General features: G+C 35.1%; 1 protein-coding gene across 1 annotated transcript; it reads right to left on the reverse strand.

The window, feature by feature from the left end:
- Positions 1 to 1,522: 1,522 nt before the first annotated feature.
- LOC134718540 (procathepsin L-like) lies at positions 1,523 to 6,538 on the reverse strand. The gene is made up of 7 exons (XM_063581141.1): positions 6,395 to 6,538; positions 5,864 to 5,969; positions 5,269 to 5,415; positions 4,215 to 4,338; positions 3,516 to 3,616; positions 2,446 to 2,717; positions 1,523 to 1,706 (listed from the first exon to the last, which is right to left on the reverse strand). Exons 1-7 carry the CDS (start codon positions 6,532 to 6,534, stop codon positions 1,607 to 1,609), a joined length of 990 nt encoding a protein of 329 aa, XP_063437211.1. The 5' UTR covers positions 6,535 to 6,538; the 3' UTR covers positions 1,523 to 1,606.
- Positions 6,539 to 22,644: the final 16,106 nt, after the last annotated feature.

Here is a 22,644-nt window from a genome sequence, read left to right on the forward strand (position 1 = left end):
TCCTGTAGCTTGCTTTTCGACTGGATCCAAAGCTCCATGTTAAAAGTCGTACTTTGACTTATAATTATTTACTTTTTATACATTATGACTATATATATATTGTCGCATATTTCTTAGGAATAACAAATTGTAGCTCCAAAATTTCAGCATCAAGGATGTTTGCTTTTCTTGTTTTTGAAATTGTACCTCTGGTTTTACCTATTTATATGTAGTGCCATCAAATAATCCCCTTCTAACCCCGACTTTTCTTGTATTATTTCATTACATATAATGTAAACATTATGAAAATGCTATAAAATCCTTGTAAGTTTTTCAAATTTATTTAGAATTATTTCCCTCCAAATTTTCAATGTCTTATATTCCAAAACCAAGCACATGGATCCTTTATTTATAATAGCTCACAGTTAATCATGTTTTACTCTAGATTAAGGACAAAACATGAAGTAACATCAGTTTTGGTGATACTAATACACTAAATCTTGTTTGTAGTTTGACATTTTGCGCTCCTTTATCGACATACTGTCCTATTTCTGTGTTAACGACATCAGAATGTTGATAACATACTGTCCTATTTTAATATAAAAGACTTCAGAGTTTATAATGTTAAACATTGTGCAGACAGATAATATTGTTTGCTTTTGTAAAACTTGAACATCTTTTTAATGCATGACATCTAAAATAAAATGTACTAATTGTTTACATAGATAAGGCCGTTAGTTTTCTCGTTTGAATTGTTTTACATTGTCTTATCGGGGTCTTTTATAGCTGACTATGCGGTATGGGCTTTGCTCATTGTTGAAGGCCGTACGGTGACCTATAGTTGTTAATGTTTGTGTCATGTTGGTCTTTTGTGGATAGTTGTCTCATTGGCAATCATACCACATCTTCTTTTTTATAATTTAAAAAGAATGCTTGGAATGCACAAGTTACTAACATGTACGTATGGACTGCAGGGGCGAGTTCAGCTATTTTAAAAAAGGTGTGTGTGTGTTCCTAACCCAGTCAAAAGGAGTAGAAGCATTGGAATATTGCGTATTAGCCAGCCGGGCACATAGTCATGGATTACTAACAGGTTTTAAATGGAGAATGCAATAATATAGGGTTATTGCATAAATAGTGCAATATAAAATTCTACTCAGAACAATATTCTCCAATATTTATTGTAAAGCGTAATAACATTTGAAAGTAAAAATTTGTTTAAACTAAGATTTTGTCATTGATGACGTCACGAATTTTTGAAGATTTATTGGTTACTGTCTGTGGGAAATATTATATTGCTATAAAATTATAACATTTATAACAGTAATAGCTTATAATTCATAATGATAGCAAATAAATGAAATAGGATACACCTTAATATAGAAAATATAATAGAGAAGAAAATGCAAAGGGATATACAAAACTCATAAATCGTAGACAACTGAAACATCAAGGCTAAACACGGAAAACAAAGATTTGAAGGAGCAATACATTTCTGTTCAAGACATTGTATGTGTAGTACTCATGGCAAATAAAACACATGTTTTACGAAAAATAATAAACTTTTATTTATACATGAATATCAGATCACAAATACGATGAAATGTTATGAATGATTTGAATGTCTTTAAACCAATGGATAACTGGCTTGTGTTGCAATACCGCACATATTTTTATCGTTTCTTGCCATTTCAAAATATCCTTTCATTCCCCAAGATGGACCCCAGCTGAAAGTAGAATTGGTACAGTTAATGTTACATCTATTTGACTATGAACAAACTTTTCTCACGCGACTGGCATACAAGTGAGAGGTTTAGCTAGCTATAAAACCAGGTTCATTCCACCATTTTCTACATTAGAAAATGCCTGTACCAAGTCAGAAATATGATAGTTGTTATCCATTCGTTTGATGTGTTTGGACTTTTGATTTTTGATTTTCCTTTTTGAATTTTCCTTGGAGTTCAGTATTTTTGTGTTTTCACTTTTTTCTCGAATTAGTTTGATTCTGTTATCATCGACCTCATTATATATAAGATATATTCTTTGCAAATTAGAAATATTTTGTTTGTCAATATTTTTACTGGTATTCTATGCAGAAAAAGCTGAGTACTTCGGATTAGCTGAACAGAGAGCCTATTTCGTTTTTTTTTACATTTTTCTTTTGTATCTAGTTTGTCAAACTACCATATAAATTTATCAAGATTAGAGCGTGTTCAAAATATGTATCTGTATACCTTGATTAATAAATTATATAATAAATACATAAAATAATATGTCGTTTGTTTGTGAGATAAACGCTATCATTTACTACTCGTGTTGAACAGGTTACCGTATTATAAACATTTTAATTTCTTTTTTTTAATTATTGGTATAAACAAACAAGTGATTCTGACAGATAGGCAGTTAATAATGCAAACATCGATAAACAAAAACATAAAAAATATGTATGTTTAACTTTCATTTTACCTGTTCTTTACAATCCAGAAGTCTTTGCTTCCTTCAGTTCCGTATCCGACGGCTAGTACTCCGTGGTCAAGTCTTTTGGGACTACATTTCTTCTCGGAGTATACACCACTTTTGTACATCTGGAATGATGGATGACTAGCATCCATGGCAACAGAGATTGGACCAATGGTAGCAACAGCTTGTTGAAGGTCTTCTTCACTTCCGGTCTTGACATTGGTAAATCCAGTGTCGGTTCCACCAACATTAGCTTTCTTGAATTCACATTTGCCATTCTAAAAGGATGAACGTTCATTAAAATGAGATCCGTTTGACATGTATGCGTGACACAATTAAAACGTATTGAAAATGGATACATTAATTTTATACATATTAATCTATGCACTAAATTGCACTAAATTGTAAAAAGCTCGTTGCGCATGTTTCAACTTTCAATTAATTGACTATATCTCAAGGCTAATTTCCGCTTAATGTTGGGTTTAACCTTTTACTATTGATTCCTTGACCGGATTTTGTATTCAGATATAAATTGATAAACTCCTAAGATTATGCAACAATATTAAGAAATCTATTCCTGTGGTCGAACATATGACCATATCCTCGATAAGTCATGTAAACAAAGTAGTTCGTATCTGGGCTTGGGATATTCTTGTCGAGGAAACCTCCATCAGCAGTGAGATTGACTCAGTAGTAAAGTTTACCAAACGGTATGGATTTTCTCATTGCTGAAGGCCGTGCGGCTACCTATAATTGCTTACATCAAATTCATTTGAACTTTGGTGGAAAGTTGTCTTATTGACAATCATACCATATCTCCTTATTTCTATATTATGATTGTGTACGCGCCATTTCTTACCTTTCCTTTGTATGGGTATGACATTTCTTACCTTTCCTTTGTATGGGTATGACATTTCTTACCTTTCCTTTGTATGGGTATGACATTTCTTACCTTTCCTTTGTATGGGTATGACATTTCTTACCTTTCCTTTGTATGGGTATGACATTTCTTACCTTTCCTTTGTATGGGTATGACATTTCTTACCTTTCCTTTGTATGGGTATGACATTTCTTACCTTTCCTTTGTATGGGTATGACATTTCAGTATCGATACCATCGTTAACTTTAATGTAGGTGAATGCATTGTTCATTAATCCACCTTGGCAACCTTTGTTTCCTGAAATAAGAAAAAAATGATGTATTGCATCAGTTTATACGATCAATATGTAAAATATTTAGACTTGAACCTGGAAAAGCTTTAATTGTCGAAAAACAATTCATACTAGCTAAACATAATGTTGAAATAGACGTTTAAAATGGAATGACGACAATTGCATACTCAACAATATAATTTGGTTACTTCACAGAGAAATATCAAAATTGAGAATGGGAATGGGAAATGTTGCATTTCAACTGTAACGTTGCGCACGATATTCCTACAACACGACGTTGTGTACATCACCACGACGCCAAAGAGAGTTTTTCTGAAATTTTTGACGTACATGTATTCAATTTGTAAGTTTCATTTGCTTTTTTTATGTTTTTGATTGATCCTAAATCTGTCTCTATTAATTTTGTGATGTCTTTTTACCATGATTTTATTTACCTCAAGTTGTGGAAATCGATTAATTTTTTTTTATCCTTAATTCACCTTAGAATGTTGTGATTGTCGTCAGTAATCATAGGAGTTGTAGGAACAGCGTGCGTGACGTTAGTACTTTCAAGCATCTTGTTTTATTTATATGACGTATATGATGTTTTTAAGCTGTACATACCTTGTTTCTTGGAACAATCTACCAGATTTTGTTCTGATAAAGATGGAAGTTTCTGTGTTTTCTTGAATGATTGACCTTCGAGAGATCCAGTAGCGGAGAAAGCCCAACAAGATCCACATTGTTTCTGAAAACATTCAATAAGATGGAAATTACAAACGAAAAAAAAACCTGTGAAATTGATTCAGGTTTGTTTAACTTTTAAATGTCGGAGCAGGCAAATTTGTATGTTTTAATTAAGGAATGACTTTAATATTTTTTCTGTTTATGCAGAAATAACATAAAAAACGTGGTGCATACTGAATAACACGCGTAGCGGGTTATTTAACAGTGTGCACCACATTTATTATGTTATTTCGAATAGACAGAAAAAATATTACAGTCATTTCCTAAAAATTAATTGAATTTTAATGCAATTCCATTTTAAACCGTAGAAAACCATGAAAAAACGTTGATGACGTCACGGTCACATGACTAAATTATGTCTATAGGCTCATAACAAAATAACGTCAGCCAATCAGAAGACGCGTTGATCCAAACTTAAATTATTTCAGTTTAATAGATATATGAGCAATTTAGTTCTTGCATATTCAATTTTATGCCACGTAACATGAGTGTTTGTATTTCATAAACTACATGCAGTTACTTAAACTTTCATTGTTATCAGTTTTGAAAGATACAAGCAAATATTTCTTATGCTAGTATGTTAAAGTTTTGCCACGACACAGGATTGCTATTACATTTGAATTTCATAAATTATAGTTACTTAAACTTTCATTGTTATTTTTTGCCTAATATTTTTTTTGAATAAAATTGAGAATGGAAATGGGAAATGTGCCAAAGAGACAACAACACGACCATGGAAAAAACAACAGCAGAAGGTCACCAACAGGTTTTGAATGTAGCGAGAAATTCCCGCACCCGGAGGCTTCCTTCAGCTGGCCCCGAAACAAATTAATATATACTAGTTCAGTGTTCCCCATTTACACCATGCATGTTACTCATAGTGGTGCTCCTAAGAAAGGTTGATTATACAGAGCATTAATAAGTTACCTACCTGGTTTTTAACTTCAGTAACGTATCCTTTAGTTCTCCAGTCGACAGATGCTGGGGGATCAGTCAAACCTTCAGTTGAAAACAGGTTACCTCCAGTTGTGTTTTGCATAACGAAACCATTCATCAAAGCATTGAACTCAGCATTGGTCTGTAATCAAAATGACTGTTTGAAACACACTAAGAAATTATGAAATTCGTATTAAGAGTTCTCTTATATTAATTGACTGCTGGAAACTAGTTTCTAGATATAAAAATTATTGTGTGTTAACATACGTCCATAAAAAATACAAAATATAGTCAAAAGATAATGATTTAAAAAAAAAGTACACCAATAAATTTCAGTGGAAGAACCGGAAATTTGTAGGAGAGGGGCCTATTTATAAGGGGCCCAACCCAATATCATGCTTCAGTGATTTCCTAAATCATCAACCGAATTTCACCCACAAAAGGGAAAACCCTCTAAATCAGCATCTGTATTTTAAGCTGTCCTTACAATGTAACAACGTATTCTTCTTATGGTCATTTGTTAGGTTTTACGGGTATCTTAATATTGAGCAATTATCGAATTGTTCAATCGAACATTAGTCAAACCTTACCATATCACAGTATTCGTTTTCTCCAAGGATGTACGTGTGTTCTCCTCTATCGGCCTCGATGTTGTGTTTCTGGATGTATCTCAGATTGCTTTCCCAAATTATACGCCTGAAATTATTATAAACTGTTTTACAATATATGTATTTGAAAATAAAAAAAAAGATACAGATAACATGTAGGTAACTTATAATCTTTTGGTTGTTCGGTGCTAGGAATTGTCTTTGTTTGAAAACTGTATGTATACTTTTTTTAATTGTGTCAAGAGTTCATTTTTTAACATGACGAAAACTCAAATAATAAGACTTATATCTCGAGACAACATGATGAAAACTATACACATATGTCAATAGTTCATTATCTGGTTAACATACTATTTACTTATTTGTTTTGTGTTAAACACCATTTTTAAAGCACTTAAAGTTAGTTTTTGGTGGTTGGTTTTTTTTTATTGGTGGTGGTTGTATAAGAATGCATAAAAATCGAAACAGTCTGTGACCGAAAAGAAAATAAGAATGTTTCCCGCCAATATTTACCTCATGAGATGCTCCTCTTCTCCATATTGTTTGCCATACAAGTCCTTGAAGCTTTCCCATTGGTCATCGAGTTCCCTGGTTACCAGGGATGATGCCAGGGCAACTGCAAGAACGGTAGCTATGACAGATAATCGAAGCATCTGAAAGAAATATAAATAAACTCATCATAGATACTAGGACTAAATTTTGTACATGTGTATATTCGGCAAACGCGCGTTTCTTCTACTGAAAAAAAGACTCATAGTTGACGCTCGAATCAACTTGAAAAAATGTTTAAAATTAAGGCCAAATAGAGTACGAAGTTGAAGAGCATTGAGGACCGAAAATTCCTAAAAGTTTTGCCAAATACAGCTAAGGTCATCTATTCCTGAGGTAGAAAAGCCTTAGATTTTCCAAAATTAGAAATATAGCATAAGATACGTTTTTGCATCATGTGTTGAATTTTATTGAGATATTTTTATATGAGTATTTTTTAACACTATTTTAGTTTAGGTCTTTTACATAGAAACTCTTCATAAACTATGATGTCGGATATTTTTTTTCTTATAGTCTTTCTTTATTCAGAATCATGCTATATCATGATCAGCATAGACAAATGAAATATCGACCAGTTTATGTTATGATTATTAATATAAAAAGATAAAACATAAAATTCACTTCCGTGCTGAAAATATTAAGGGTCTTAAAAAAACTTTAAAAATCTACGACCAACTGATGAACCGTTTGAATGGTTTTACACTTTATGTCTAGTAATTTTGGGGCCCTTTAAAGCTTGTTGTTCGGTGTTAGCCAAGGCTCCTTGTTGAAGGCCGTACTTTAACCTATAATGGTTTAATTTTTAAATTGTTATTTGGATGGAGAGTTGTCTCATTGGCACTCACACCACATCTTCCTATATCTAATAAGTTCCTTTTAATTTGTAAATATTTTCGAGAAAAACATGCTAGTTATCTACTCTATGGTCTATGGTCTGGTAAAACACAATAAGCCTTTTCTGAGTTTTAAGATTGGCATCGCAAAAATCGGTCGGTATTTCTTTTTTGTTTACAAATACCTCTGTTTATAATGTCTGACCGGTTTGTCTGACATATTTGATTAATCAAATCATGAACAACAATTTAATAACAGATGTGTTTGATTAAGATGGCTCACTTGTCGAGTTGCTGTATCTCTTTGACATTTACCTTAAGCTTGCATTTGTATTACTTACGGTAAAAAGCGATTATGAATCTCATAAAAAATAATGCATTAAAACAACAATTAAAACATTATTTGTTTTCATCTATGCGAGCAAATAAATATATTGCCTTCAAATAGTGAATTAAGCGATGGAAGATGTCTCACTTAAAGCAACTAAAAAAACAAAATATGAACTTTCAACAGCATTGTATCTAAATGGACGCATTTAAAACTTATGCAAAACATAATCTTTTTTGTTATATGAAAATTAGCTATATACATATACATATTTAATGCATTGATCTTTGTAATCCATTTTATTCTGTTGATATATGGAATACGAATACCTTTACAAGAATAAAGCAAGCTGACCTACCTTTAGTTAAAGAAATCAAAGTAAACTATAAATTCCATCTGTACCCTTATATACAGTTGGCCAGATGGTCCCAAGATAAAGCACGTGCTTGTGGTATGTGTTCTCACATGATAAATTGTACCTCAAACAACACTAAATTTGATTAAACTATCAGAATTTATCTGATCAAATATTTGCATAGATGATATAGTATTATGTGTATTACAAAACTTTAAAAGTTTGGTCTTATAATGATAGTTACAAAGGCATTCGTAACATATTTGTTTGTCGTTCACTACTTTGAACATAAAAGTAGCAGCTAGTTTTCTCGTTTGAGTTGTCTAACATTTTTCATTTCCAAGGGCGGATTTAGGCAGGGGCGTGGCGGGCGTGCGCCCCCCCCCTAAAATTTGCAAAGCATGGGTTGTCTTCAACTTTTTTAAGTATCACACGAGACCATTCCATCTTTTTAACATTCAAAGTAAATAAAACAGTCAGTTTAACAGGATAAGCGTGATTACAAAACTTACCTACGATTTATTTAAGTTCTATCAATATTGTATACCATAATGCTGAGACTGCTATATAACACATATAATAAATCAAATGAAATATAGGGGGAGGCCCTGTGGGTCATCCCACCCCTCCTGTTTGAGAACTTTAAAACAGTCGAGATCCCCCACCCCTAAACCATATATATTCATATGGGACTATATAACAAATCATATGAAATAGTAGTCTCAGTTCAATGGAATGTGTCAAACGCGGAGTTGCGTTTTATGACAAATATAATGTTTGGCTTTACAACGTTTTTTTATCTGAGCGTCACTGATGAGTCTTAACTTATGTAGACACATTGACGATGTGCAAAACAAGTTTTTTTTTTGTGGTGATCCTGTATTTCTTTATGTTACAACTACCCGCACCTTGTCTTTCAGGGTTTACAAAAAATGTAGTTAAGATATTACCCGATATTGCTATATAGACAATTTTACAACAAGTGCTGGTGTCTTGGTTGTAGATTGGTGTGCATAGGAACACAGAATCAAAATAAAATGTTCACATGATCTTCAGCTTCTGTTTTTTGGGCTGCAGCTTTATAAACTCATATATGCAATATGAATTCCTTAGTGGGTTTTAGGAGATTGTTGTAGATTTTTCCAATTTGTAGGATACCTTGCCATCACTGACTACTGGGACATATTGTTGTACCTCTTACCGTCCATCCGCCAGTCAGTCACTTGATATTTGGTACGGAGGAACCAATTGGACGTATACAAACCTAATAAAATCGTTATTGTTTCCCCTCTGAAGACATTCGATTGATTAATATGAATGTAACACAAGTTTTCCCAGCAACCATTGACATAACATCGCTATATTTTAATATGGAGAGCCAGCTTGTGTACTCCGGACTGAGCTCAGTCTCTATCCTTATTGTCTTCAGTCCCGTTTGCTGGGAAATATATGGGGGTAGTCTCAATGAATGGAACCTAAAAGATTTCTTGTTAAATATGGCGATTGTAAGTTGTTGTTACGGGAGGATTTATGCGGTTTTAGCTTGAAACTTTCATTTCTTCCTTGTTTTACCACACAATAGTTCAAGATATCTACATTGCACCCTCCTTAGAAAAATATTTCAATAATTTTACATCTAAAATTTTTTCGCCTCGATCCGCTCGGCGAATATACAAAAATTCAGCCCCCCATAACTTGAAATCCTGGATCCACCCCTGACTATGTGGTAGGGGCTCTGCTTATTGTTGAAGACCGTACGGTGACTTATAGTTGTTAAATTCTGTGTCATTTTGGTCTCTTGTGGAATGTTTTCTCGGTTTATTCCCGATTGTCCCACTTTTTAAAATTTTAGAGTTCTGATTGTCCCACATGAAAAGTTCTGATTGTCCCACATTATTTTATGTAGTAAAATTTTTCTTAGATAAACAAGGCAACTGTTGTTTTTTTTGCTAAATAAACAAGAATTAATTATTGCACATTTAATATTAATCTTATAAAAGTATAAAACAAATGTTTTTAAACATTAGATTGATGCACTTTTGATTAAAAAAATGACTTCTGATTTATGAAATACATCTTTTAAGATCTTGAATTAACTTTTTTTCTTAACCTGATTTTTGTGTCTATATATGACTCGAGAAAAATAATTGGTGACGAAAAAATCTTATGGTGGTGCACTTATTTTTGCTACGGCCATTTGAATGTACCCAATTCTGATGATTTTCCCAGTTAAGTTCTTCAAATTTTATTCATTTTTTGGCTATTATCATGAAAAAAATCAGTTTTTAACAATTATACTTTTTTTCTCCATACTTTCAATAAAGATAGAGTGGACCAATCTGAATATACCTAACTAAAAAATAAATAGAAGTAGGTGTTTATACAAGAAAGTTTTATAAAATTTTATTGCTTTTTTGGGTCAAATTGACCATTCGGTCAATTTTGAAATTTTTTCTTTTTTTAAAACACAAATCTTATTATTTCAACTTCTTGGTTATAAATGATTAAAAAAATACATATTTGAGAAATTTGAGAAAGAAAAAAATATATGGGACGCACATGCTTCTGGTAAAATCATTTTTTCTATCCCCTACTATTTTCTCTAAATTTGCTACTGTCTAGAATTTTTCCAGATCAGCCTTTCGAAGAATTACTATCAAAGGTTGTTTTTCCAATTTTCCCATTGTTTTTGCAGTCAACAGGACTCTTCATCATTAATAAAGAAGAGCCAGACATCCATAAGAAATAAAAAGATGTGGTATGATTGCCTATGAGACAACTCTCCCAAAGAGACCAAAATGACACAGAAATTAACAACTATAGGTCACCATACGGCCTTCAATAATGAGCAAATCCCATACCACATAGCTACAAAAGGCCCCAAAATGAATGTAAAACAATTCAAACAAAAAAACTTCTGGCATAATGTATGTACAAAATAATGAATGAAAAACAAATATGATACACGGCAACCAACTACAACCACTGACTTACAGGCTCCTGGCTAGGGACATCACCGGGACATCACCACAACAAAGACACTAAGTAGAGATCTGAACAGTACTGACCGCTAGTTCAAAGTCAATAAAAAATAATTTAAAAAAAATATGCATCTTAGACTAAATTTTTTGAATTTTTGAAAAGACTTCATATTATATTATATTATACTTCAATTGTACCTTCTATGAGCAAAATAAAATATGTAAATATTATAATTTGTTCTTATTTTGTTCATATTTTATAAGTTACAATGATTAGTAACCTTTGATCATGTTGATTAACTGCAACACGCTATAAAAACAAATTGATCACTAGAAAAACAGTTCCCAATTGTCCCACATTTAAACTTCCCAATTGTCCCACAAACATATTCCCGATTGTCCCACAAAATTTCATTACCTTTTTACCTGTAATTTCAAAAAGTGGGACAATCGGGAAGACACCGTTTTCTCATTAGCAATCATACCACTGTGACACATCTCTTTTTTGTATATTTAAAAAGGTATATTTTTGTCACTATACTCTATCCCATCGAAAATGTTCTTGTTAAACTCTTTCCAAACCGGCCAGGTTGTGCAGAGATAAATAATAAAAGTGACCCACTTAGACATATGAGTTGACACTAAACGCTAAAACATCGTTTATCAATCTTGATTTTGTTTGTGAAGAGCTTTGAGTGTCAAACGTGTTCAATATTAAGAATTCTTTATCTTTCTAAAATAAAATTCGGTACATGCATACCTGAGATCAAAGTCCACATTTCTGTCTTCAATCTATAAAATTTCAATTATAATGTGTTAGTACATGTACCCTTGTCACATATGAGAAAAAAATATGTTCTAATTAATGCCACCACGTTTCCGTCATCTTTTGTGCGATTGTTACATTCCGAAATAAAACTAAGCACCGAATATGTACTCACAATTGAGAATCGAAATGGGGAAAGTATCAAATAGACATCAACCCGACTAATTACTAAAATAAGAAGAAAGCCATTAATGGGTCTTCAACACCAGAACGCATGAAAATGTAGTAACCGGAGGGAGACTTCAACTGGCCCCTCAATAAAAATTTAAACTAGTAAAAATGTACGTCATATTAAACTCCAAAACATATAAATGAACTATAATTGAATAAAAAGCTAGCATCAGTAACACTGCATGTGACACTAGTTTAACAGGATATGCTTACATTTCTGAAACCGAGCTGATGTCACATCTTGTATTGTTCGTGTTCATGTTGGTGTTAAGCTTTTTAACTAGAGTTTTGTGAACGGGATACTTAAGTATGAGAGACAAGATTTATATATTTTTTGCAATAGGCTTTGAACTATGTTTTAGTTTGTGTGAGTACAGTATTTGTGTCCATTGTGTTTATGTTAGGTTTTATTCTGTTTGTGCCTCGTACCGATATTTTTAGTTAAGCCTATCGCAAATGGATTTCACAATGTGTTGTGCGGTTCTCCCACTGTTCCATTATGGCGGAGGAATCTGTTATCATAAACATATTTAACCCCGCCGCATTTGTGATGCGCCTGTTCCACATCAAAAGCCTATATATGATGTTCTATCTGTCATAAATGTGCTCTTACATTTTTTTTATCAATTAGCGCGTAAGTTTATTAGTTTTAATTATCTTTCATTTTCATGTCGCTGCCTTTTGTTGCCGACTATACGGTATTGGTCTATCTCGTTGTTGAAGGCCTTACGGTGGCCGATAATTGCTTACTACCAGTTCATATTTGTCTAGTTGGCAATCATTCCAAATCTTCTCGTTTTTGGATCATTTGTCTAGTGCTTTGCATGCTTGCTGTTGTATAATAAAATATAAACACAATATATTAAAGGTGTATGTAAGTTACATTTTCCTCACTGTGGATTAAATCAACATTCAAAGGACGGAAACTATTTCCGGGACCAATTGAGGTGGGTTGTACATGCTTATTATTTGCAATTATCTGCAATGAAATTAGGAAAAAATGAACGAATTGACAGTGCCAAAACGAATAATCTGATAAAAACACCTGTTTCTGTAGCTATATTGATTTATACACAAAAAGTGTGACCTCTGTTTCGTTTCTTTTCTTTCATTCTTCCAGCTCAATGATTGTGTGCATGATAGAATTGAAAATAAGTTAGACTGGCCTTGTTTTGTTAGAATTTAAACATGTTAAGTGTAAATCAAGTCACATGCTTTATGATTCGATGTTGAATGTTTTCCATTAAAAAATATAAGTCAGGGTTTTATACTAGAGGTGTTTATTCCCACAGCACAATACATTTCCCACCCTTTAAAATTTTCTCACTACAGATTCAGTTGACAAGTAATCAAAACAAGAACTTCACAAAAGATAAATTAATTTCAAAAACAATGTGTGCTTTCGATTGACTGTTGTCCCTAGTACAAATAGTAATAATTACATTAGATGGATGTTTCAACATAATACTTTATTCTGATTGGCTTACTGCACATCACGTGTTATTCCTAAAGCAATTGCATCACTTAATCAAACTTTTCATTCATGATAACACGTGGTCCCACAATAAAGTGCACAGGTGAATTAAATAAAACTAATAAAATTCGTGTTTTCATGATCATAGCTAAAAAATGTATTTATAAGTATATAACCGTTGACCGTGCGCACATTTTTAGTAAGAAGCGCTTCTGCGCTTCATACAAAATGTACTTCGTTTAACGCTTTTACACCCCAATAATATACAAAAAGAAGCATTCAATTCTTATATAAAACTTCTCCCTATCGAAAGCAAGTCATTTTTTTTTTATTAATATTTGGTTTGAATGTATAGAAAATGCATACTTGGGTATAATAATATTAAGGCGTTGTTCTTGATGCGGAAATGTAAGCAAACAATCTAATTGTGTATTCATATAAAATACAAAAGGAGTTTATTGTTACTGTGTATGCTTAAGACTGTTATGCATACAATATGTAATAGAATTAGTTTGCAGAATCTAGGCTAAATGCAATATACACATTATTTTTTTCAAACATTAAGTTAAATATTAACATCGACTAGTTGAAGGGACGTCGGCAAAAGGTCAGTGTGTCGGTGAAAATAAATTGCTGTATCCCTCACCACCACACTGATATAAACTTCCTAATACAGTCTAGTGGATAGTGGTCTAATTGTCAATTATACCAAATATCTTCTTTTTTTATATGGTTTGTATTTCGAACATAACTCGAAAAAAATTTGTAATGACATTGTCATTTTATCTTTTATGATTTTTGAATGTCCTTTGATATCAACAGTTAGATTTACAACGCAATTGAGATATCGGTAGATCGGTATGATCAGTAAAAGTAACTCAATCCAGTTATGTTGGACTTTAGTCATTTAAATCTGTTTAAACGGTATGTATACTTCACTAGATCATTCATTTTCCAGTTACTCTTTAAAAATTGTTCTACAAAATGTGTATGCTTTCAGTCCAGATCTCGTGGAGCTAAACTTACCCCTAAAAGAGTACGATATAGTTCAGATCAGACAGATACGCTCGAGACCAACATAATATAGCACATACGTAGTGAACGAATTAAATTATTACGCACATGATCTGAATACTCATATGGTTAGGAACATAAACACTTTAATTATGAGATATGAAAGTCAAGTAGTTTATGCATTTTCCTGAGTAGTTATAAAAATATTCAAACAAATTTACTTCAATGAAGGTTATCATTCATTAGCAATCATTATCCTATTGAGTTACAACTGTTGGTTATCTTAATAATTTAGAATTTTCATTGATGCTGGAGCACGAAAGTTATGTTAAAAAAGTTATGTTAATTGATTCGATTGATGTGCTATTTATATTTTTTTACCGAAGCCCTTCAGCGCTATCAATTAAAAACATTTATAAAAAAAGAAGATGTGGTATGATTGCCAATGAGAAAACTATCCACAAAATACCAAAATGACACAAACATTAACAATTATAGGTCACCGTACGGCCTTAGTCAAAATTTAACACTAGTGTAGTATCCGGGGGTTAGTTTTAGGTCATCAGACAGACCATCGAGAGATGTCCGTTGAACTACCCAGAAAGCATCCTCTTCCGGTTGAAACGATTAATGGCTATACAGCAGACGAATTCACTAGAAGAGCAATCGGCCGTTCCTGACTGCAGGAACGACCATCCAAGGTATATATTGATCTTGTATATACTCGGGATCACAACATTGGCGCTGCGAGCAATAAGCGGGTAGTTTTATTGCTTTCAGGGATATTTTTTTATGTTTTTGCCGTGCCGGTAGTGTACGGCAAAAAATAGTAAGGTAGGAGGGGAAAGGTGATTTGGTTTATTCCAGCGCGGGAATAAGTCATTTCAGGCAGGAGGGGAAAGGTGATTTGGTTTATTCCAGCGCCGGAATAAGTCATTTCAGGCAGGAGGGGAAAGGTGATTTGGTTTATTCCAGCGCGGGAATAAGTCATTTCAGGCACTCGTGGTGTATTTTGGGAGGAATACTTCACGGTTGTTTAGGATTGTGCAAGTGGACGTCAGGTTATCTTGCTGATCCTGAAGGGACAGCTGGGTACCAGTCACCGGTAACTGCAGACCAGAAGGGCGGGTTACCAGTCGACAAGTTATTGTTTTGTTTACTTCTGTTAACCGCAGACCAGAAGGACGGGTTACCAGTCGTATTGTTATTGTATTGTTTTGTTTGCCTCTGATAACTGCAGACCAGAAGGACGGGTTACCAGTAGTATTATTGTTCTGTTCTGTTTGCTTCCGCTACTAACCGCAGACCAGAAGGACGGGTTACCCTAAGCGGAAGTTTTGTTATTCAATAAAAATAAAATAAATTAAAAACATCTGTATTATTAAAAGAGTTGGTTGTTGTTGTTTATTGATCAATAAATAAACTTGGTTCAAAAACAGTGTTGATTGTTTACAGTTACAATGTCCATCATAAACATAAACACATGTAGCTTTCAAGAGTTACTTCAGCTCCCAGGAATAGGAATAAAAACTGGGGAGCAAATTATGGACAAAAGGGAGGGTAAGGGTTTTGTGACTGAGTCAGACCTAGCCACAATTTCCCATCTACGAGTGACAATGGCCCTCTTGTCTAGGCTAGACTGCAATCAAAATTGGGGTGGCCAAAATAATGGGCCACCACCTCAGGCCCAAGGCAGGCATGGCGAGATGTTAAACACATTTCCCCACAGGGCACACCATCCCAAGTACAATGCCAATCTGCATTTAAGCAAGAAGCATGGCACCAGGGGCAAAGTCCCGGGCCCTTGGAAGGGCCCAGCCAGATGAACTCTGCCTTCCTTGAATATAGTCCATATCTTGGAGATGCTAATTCAAGACCTGAACCCACAGTGAATTGGGATGGGGGTTACAGAAAACAGAAACAGAAAAAAGAGTGGAGTCACCATGATATTGGTGACCCAAACCAAGGTAGTACCCCTCACCACATGTACAGGGGTAGTGTTGGGAACGAGACGTATTGGCCAGGTAAAGACAGTGCGTGGGAAAAACTTACACCGAACTATTGGGGCGCACCTTCACATCCCATGGGTAACGCTTGCCACTATGCAGGTCAGGGGTCAGCACCCTGTACCCAACCAGCTTACACTGGTGGAGGACAGTATGCGATGGCCTGTAGTAAGTATGGCAAGAGACAAGACAATAGGGGTGCATACACAAGGCAGACCCCATCTCATGACTATGGGGATAGGCAACCTAATAACCAGTATAATCAAGGGTATACAGCGATGCCCCCACAAGGGGTCACCGCAGGGGTGAGCTATGGACAACAGGCCTACCAAGTACCATATAATGAGGACAGGCCTATACAAATCCCAAGGGCACCTGACAACAGAGATGTGGCACAAGGAACTTTAGGTGGCGTCTCTAAAGTTACCAGTGCCCCAAAAAATATTAAGTATGACGGAAAGGGTAACTGGCAGGCCTTTTTCACAAAATTTGCAAGGTACGCAGAGGTTTGTGAATGGGGTCCTCAGGAATGCAAGGACCAACTTTGCTGGTGCCTTGAGGGAAAGGCCAGCGGATATTTTGCCCTTATAACAGAAAGAGACAGGGAGGTGAGTTATAAGGAACTTGTGGAGAAGCTTCACAAGCGCTTTGGCTTCAAGTTACTCCCTGAGACTGCCCAGGTCAAGTTTAACAATGCCCGGCAAGCCCCTCAGGAGTCTCCTGAGGACTGGGCTGATCGGGTGTTGTCCTTGGCCACCAGGGCATTTAGAAACCTCCCTGATGACTATGTGTATGAGCAAGCTGTAATGCGGCTGTGCCTGGGTATTGAAAACAAACAGTTGGGAGTGCAAGTCTCCAACCTTCAGCCCCAAAGCATAGAGGAGGTCGTTGATAAAATACGGCTATTCCAACATAATACACAGGCAATATATGGGAAGCCAAATAGGCGTGAGGTTAGGCAGGTAACTGATGGGCAGTATGAAGACCACCATGAGGCCATCTGTGAGTATCAGGGGCCCCTTGAGAAGGCCCCAGCCAGTACATGGTAAGTGGAGTTAAAAAAGTCTAATAAGAAGTTTGAAAACAAACTTGGTAAAGTCAACGAAAAATTAGACGACATGATGGACCAATTCAAACAACTCCTCACCAGCCCCATAGCAGGAAGCTGCTCACCTGGCAGACAAACAGGGACAGAAAGTTGCCACCACTGTGGGGAGAGGGGCCATTCCAAAATGGAATGCCCAAACTATGGAGGTAAGTCTGTCTCAGGGAGTCCCTCCACTGATAGAGGGCCTCCATGGGAGGAAGTGTGCTACCATTGTTTTAAGCCTAGACAGGATAAGAAGGACTGTCTGGATTTACAGGGGAGGGATAGAACTGTCACCTCCACAAATCAACCAAACAGAACAGCAACAGGACCATCAAACTTAAACGGGACTACTCAGGAGGCCGGAGTGAGTCCCCGCAAATGAAGTTAGGCCTCTCAATAGGTGAGTATGTACCCTAAGCCAGAGTAGGGAAGGCAGCTATAGTGGGCCCAGTGGTAGGGCCAGTGACAGAGAGGGGATCAGAGAACCCAGTGTGTTGGTTAAGAATAGAGCAGAGATTGAGTCAGAGCAATGCTCCAATTCTGACAAGGAGGCAGCTCCTTCGGGCAGATTGGACTGCTACTTATTAAAGTGTCTCGTGAACATATTGAAGCATGGTGCACCGGAGTTGGACCACAGCCTTCTTCCAGGTGGGTATTTGTTGGTTGAGGAAATCCTTAAAAGGGACCCAGGCTTTGCCGGGTACTCCTTACCTGATATTCACAAACTGATCAAGGACGATGTGGACAGGAGGTTTACTCTAATAAAGGACCCAGACAGTGGTCGTTGGAAAATCAGGGCCAACCAGGGGTATTCATTGATGGTGGATACCCCGGCATTACCATTAGTAGAGAAATGTAAGGTGCACCGAGGCAACGTTACTCCAGCATTGCTCACAGGCGACCAGGAGGGTCAAGTAGCCAATATTTTGAGGAAACCCAAAGGAGCTAGTTTGTCAATTGAGAATAACAGTGGCATTCAAAAGGTTGCTGCCCCAACAAAGACAACTTTGGCAAGTGATGAGGAGTCCCAAGAAAGTTGGGACTCCATCTCAGACGTTGAGGCACATACCACTTTGGTAGAAGAGGTCAGTGACGAGAAGAAAGTCACAGTTTTCTCTACTCCTGTTGTTGACAGAGGAATGACTGATAATACTGAAAACAGTCATACATCCATCACTTTTGAGGACCCTTCCACAACGGGAGAAGCTCACAGAAAATCCGCAACAGAAAGTTACAGTCCCCTCAACAATGAAAAAGGTATACCTTTAAAATCTTCTGTCAACCAGGAATCTGTAAATGTCAATCCATCAAGCCCCCATTTGGGATTGGGGCTACTTTTCAAAACAGATAATGTTGGCACTAGATATTTCAATCAACAGGATCCGCCACCAGTAGACAGTGGGACGTCAGTCTTTTGTGTGAGCACAGTTAGATCGGGTCCCAACAGGAGACAGTGGGACCCTGGAATTCCCTTCCTAAACAAAGGTTCTAGTTTGTATAAAGATAGGGAAGAGTTGGCACACGATCCAGACAAGAACAATTCACAGTTGTCTGGGTTCCCAATTTGTTGGGAACCCATTGTACTAGCTTTTAGTTAATCAGTAGACCCATGGATACAAAGGGTCCGTTTGGGGGGATATATTTCATTCTTTTAAAAATTGTCAGGGGGATAGGGTATATACTTTTTTAGATTGATGCATATTTTCTCTAATTTGGTATTATTTCAGTATTTTATTGATTTTGGGCGAAAATCACAGGGCCCCCATCAGTAGAGGGGGCCTTATTAATAAAACTGGGGGGAGTGTAGTATCCGGGGGTTAGTTTTAGGTCATCAGACAGACCATCGAGAGATGTCCGAAGAACTACCCAGAAAGCATCCTCTTCCGGTTGAAACGATTAATGGCTATACAGCAGACGAATTCACTAGAAGAGCAATCGGCCGTTCCTGACTGTAGGAACGACCATCCAAGGTATATATTGATCTTGTATATACTCGGGATCACAACACTAGTATAAAGGTTTATCATAACAAATTGGCAAATACGACCTTATTATCACCTAAAAAACTACTGGTACAGACTGACATGTGCGGTTTGGGAAGTTTTTATGTTTTTATACGACCGCAAAAACTGAAAAATTTTTGGTCGTATATTGGTATCACGTTGGCGTCGTCGTCGTCGGCGTCCGAATACTTTTAGTTTTCGCACTCTAACTTTAGTAAAAAAGAATAGAAATCTATGAAATTTTAACACAAGGTGTATGACCACAAAAGAAAGGTTGGGATTGATTTTGGAAGTTTTGGTTCTAACCAGTTTAGGAATTAGGAGGCAAAAAGGGGCACAAATAAGCTTTTTTTTTTGTTTTTGCACAATAACTTTAGTTTAAGTAAATAGAAACCAATGAAATTTTAACACAAGGTTTATGACCATAACAGAAAGATTGGTATTGATTTTGGGAGTTTTGGTCTCAACAGTTTAGGAATAAGGGACCCAAAGGGTCCAAAACTAAACTTGGTTTGATTTCATCAAAAATTGAATAATTGGGGTTCTTTGATATGCCGAATCTAACTGTGTATGTTAATTCCTAATTTTTGGTCCCGTTTACAAATTGGTCTACATTAAGGTCCAAAGGGTCCAAAATTAAACTTAGTAATGAGTTTGATTTTAACAAAAATTGAATTTTTGGGGTTCTTTGATATGCTGAATCCAAACATGTATTAAGATTTTTGATTTTGGGCCCAGTTTTCAAGTTGGTCTAAATCAGGATTCAAAATTATTATATTAAGTATTGTGCAATAGCGAGAAATTTTCAATTGCACAGTACTCAGCAATAACAATAACAATAAATCTTCAATTGCACAGTACTATGCAATAGCAAGAAATTTTCAATTGCACAGTATTGTGCAATAGCAAGTATTTTCAATTGCACAGTATTGCGCAAAAGCAAGAAATATCTAATTGCACAATATTGTGCAACAGCAAGAAATTTCAATTGAAGTTATCTTTCTTTGTCCAGAATCAACTTAAATCATTGTTTTATACAATATATATACAATATATATTCACTTTTACTATCAACTGATAAATTAAAACAATTTTTACCATTCAGTGATAACAAGCACTTTTTTTACATTTTAATACTTTATGATGTTTTTAAATGAGTAATTTTTGTTGCAAACTCCATTAGAAATTTGAATTGAGATCGGTTTTGGAATAAAGGAAAGGGGGATGTGAAAATAAAATGGGGGAGGGGTTCAATTTTTCTTATTTGAAATTTCATAAATAAAAAGAAAATTTCTTCAAACCTTTTTTTGAGAGGATAAATATTCAACATCATAGTGAATTGCTCAAAGGCAAAACAAAAATTTTAAGTTCATTATACCACATTCATTCTGTGTCAGAAAACTTTGCTGTGTCAACTATTTAATCACAATCCAAATTTAGAGCTGAATCCAGCTTGAATGTTGTGTCCATACTTGCCCCAACCCTTCAGGGTTCCACCTCTGCTGTCGTTTAAAGCTGCGCCCTGCGGAGCATCTGGTTAGATATATAACAGTTAAATTTATTTTGCATATCTGAAAGATAAAATCATTTTTGGATTCAAAATATTTTTTTTTTAACAGATTTTTTATTCATGAATTTGGGGGAAAATACCATAACCCCTCATGCCTTTTCAAGCTCAGTGTTTGTTCCCTAAAAATTTTCCATCTGAAATCATAATTTTATTTTAGACATAACCAAATACATTAATGTAGCCTAGGACATTCGTTCGGAACATGCATGAAATATTTGCCACCAGACGTTAAACAACCAACAAACTAATCAATATATAGGACATTGTCTTAGTATAAAGCTAGCATTTAAGGAAGCGCCTTCCTCATATTAAAAAAACCCCAAAACCTTCAAAACGATATGTACATAAACCGCGTGTAACGTCATACTACGAGGTCCCGATCTTCAGAGCGGAATATGATGTTTAGAGGGGGAATATGATACTTAGAGGGGAATATGAAGCTTCGTACGACGTCACGTGTGATAGTTTTAACCAATCAAATGTTTATTTCACTATCAAAATCAACTTGCAGTGGAATAATATGATTTGTTTTATGCCATTCAATATACATGCTAATGGTCTTCTCATGTAGACATTTAAAAGGATAGTACGCATTCAATCATAAAAAACTAAATCATAGGTCAAGACCTATGATTCGGTGGATGTTGTTTGCTACTGTATTTGTTTTTCGTTTATTTTATTCTGAAATAAAAAGGCCGTTAGTTTTCTCGTTTGAATTGTTTTTCATTTGTGAATTCTGGGCCTTATATAGCCGATGATGCGGTGTGGGCTTTGATTCAAGAATAGGTACTGACATCTCTATGTTGTAAGCCAACTACTAAACTTGAGTCGTAATTCATGCATTAACATTGTAGCATATTGTAAGTTGATAAGATGGCGATATACAGATGTATTCATTTTTTTAACTCCCCTTTTATCCGTGTTTTCATCATCATTCTAAAAAGTGGTAGTATTTTCTTAATGAAAAAGACCTTCTACGTTTATCAATTTAGCTTTTTGTCTGTTTTTAGCGTGTATGTTTGACATTTAACCTTTCTTTATTTGTTTTAAATACACCTTTAAATGACTAAACATTTTCTTTTTTAAAGTTTTCCTTTTGAATAAAACGCGGAAGTGGCAAATTAAATTAACACATCTTTAACTGAATCAATAGTTTGAGGGGCGGAATTTATTGTTCTGACGATTTCAGAATAAATAATTGACCAGTCGTTGTACTATTCCATCTAAGGTTAGTAATTTGCAACATTTTTATAAAGATTGGGTTTTAATTTTACATACAAACATATGCAATAAGTTGTAAAATGAAAGTGATTAAAACAGGAAATAAATGCTGTCTAATTTTTTACTACAAATATTTCCGAATATTGTAAATAACTATTTCTTTGAGAGGTGGAAGATACTAGGGGAGGAATAAATCTTATAGGTCTGTATTTAAAAGCAAACACATGGCGAAAGACGGATAAATAAAGGCAACAGTAGTATACTTCTGTTCACAACTTGTAAATCTATGGACAAAATAAAATCGGGGTAACAAACTAAAACTGAGGGAAACGCATTAAATAT

The sequence above is a fragment of the Mytilus trossulus genome, chromosome 5 (assembly GCF_036588685.1).
Source record: "Mytilus trossulus isolate FHL-02 chromosome 5, PNRI_Mtr1.1.1.hap1, whole genome shotgun sequence".
NCBI classification, from domain to species: Eukaryota; Metazoa; Mollusca; class Bivalvia; order Mytilida; family Mytilidae; genus Mytilus; species Mytilus trossulus.

Coding starts and splice junctions, on each gene's coding strand:
- LOC134718540 (XM_063581141.1), bottom strand. CDS start 6,534: ATGCTTCGATTATCTGTCATAGCTACCGTTCTTGCAGTTGCCCTGGCA. Junction 5,416..5,863: donor AAAACGAATACTGTGATATG/GTAAGGTTTGAC, acceptor TTTTGATTACAG/ACCAATGCTGAGTTCAATGC. Junction 4,339..5,268: donor TTACTGAAGTTAAAAACCAG/GTAGGTAACTTA, acceptor GAATGTTTTCAG/AAACAATGTGGATCTTGTTG.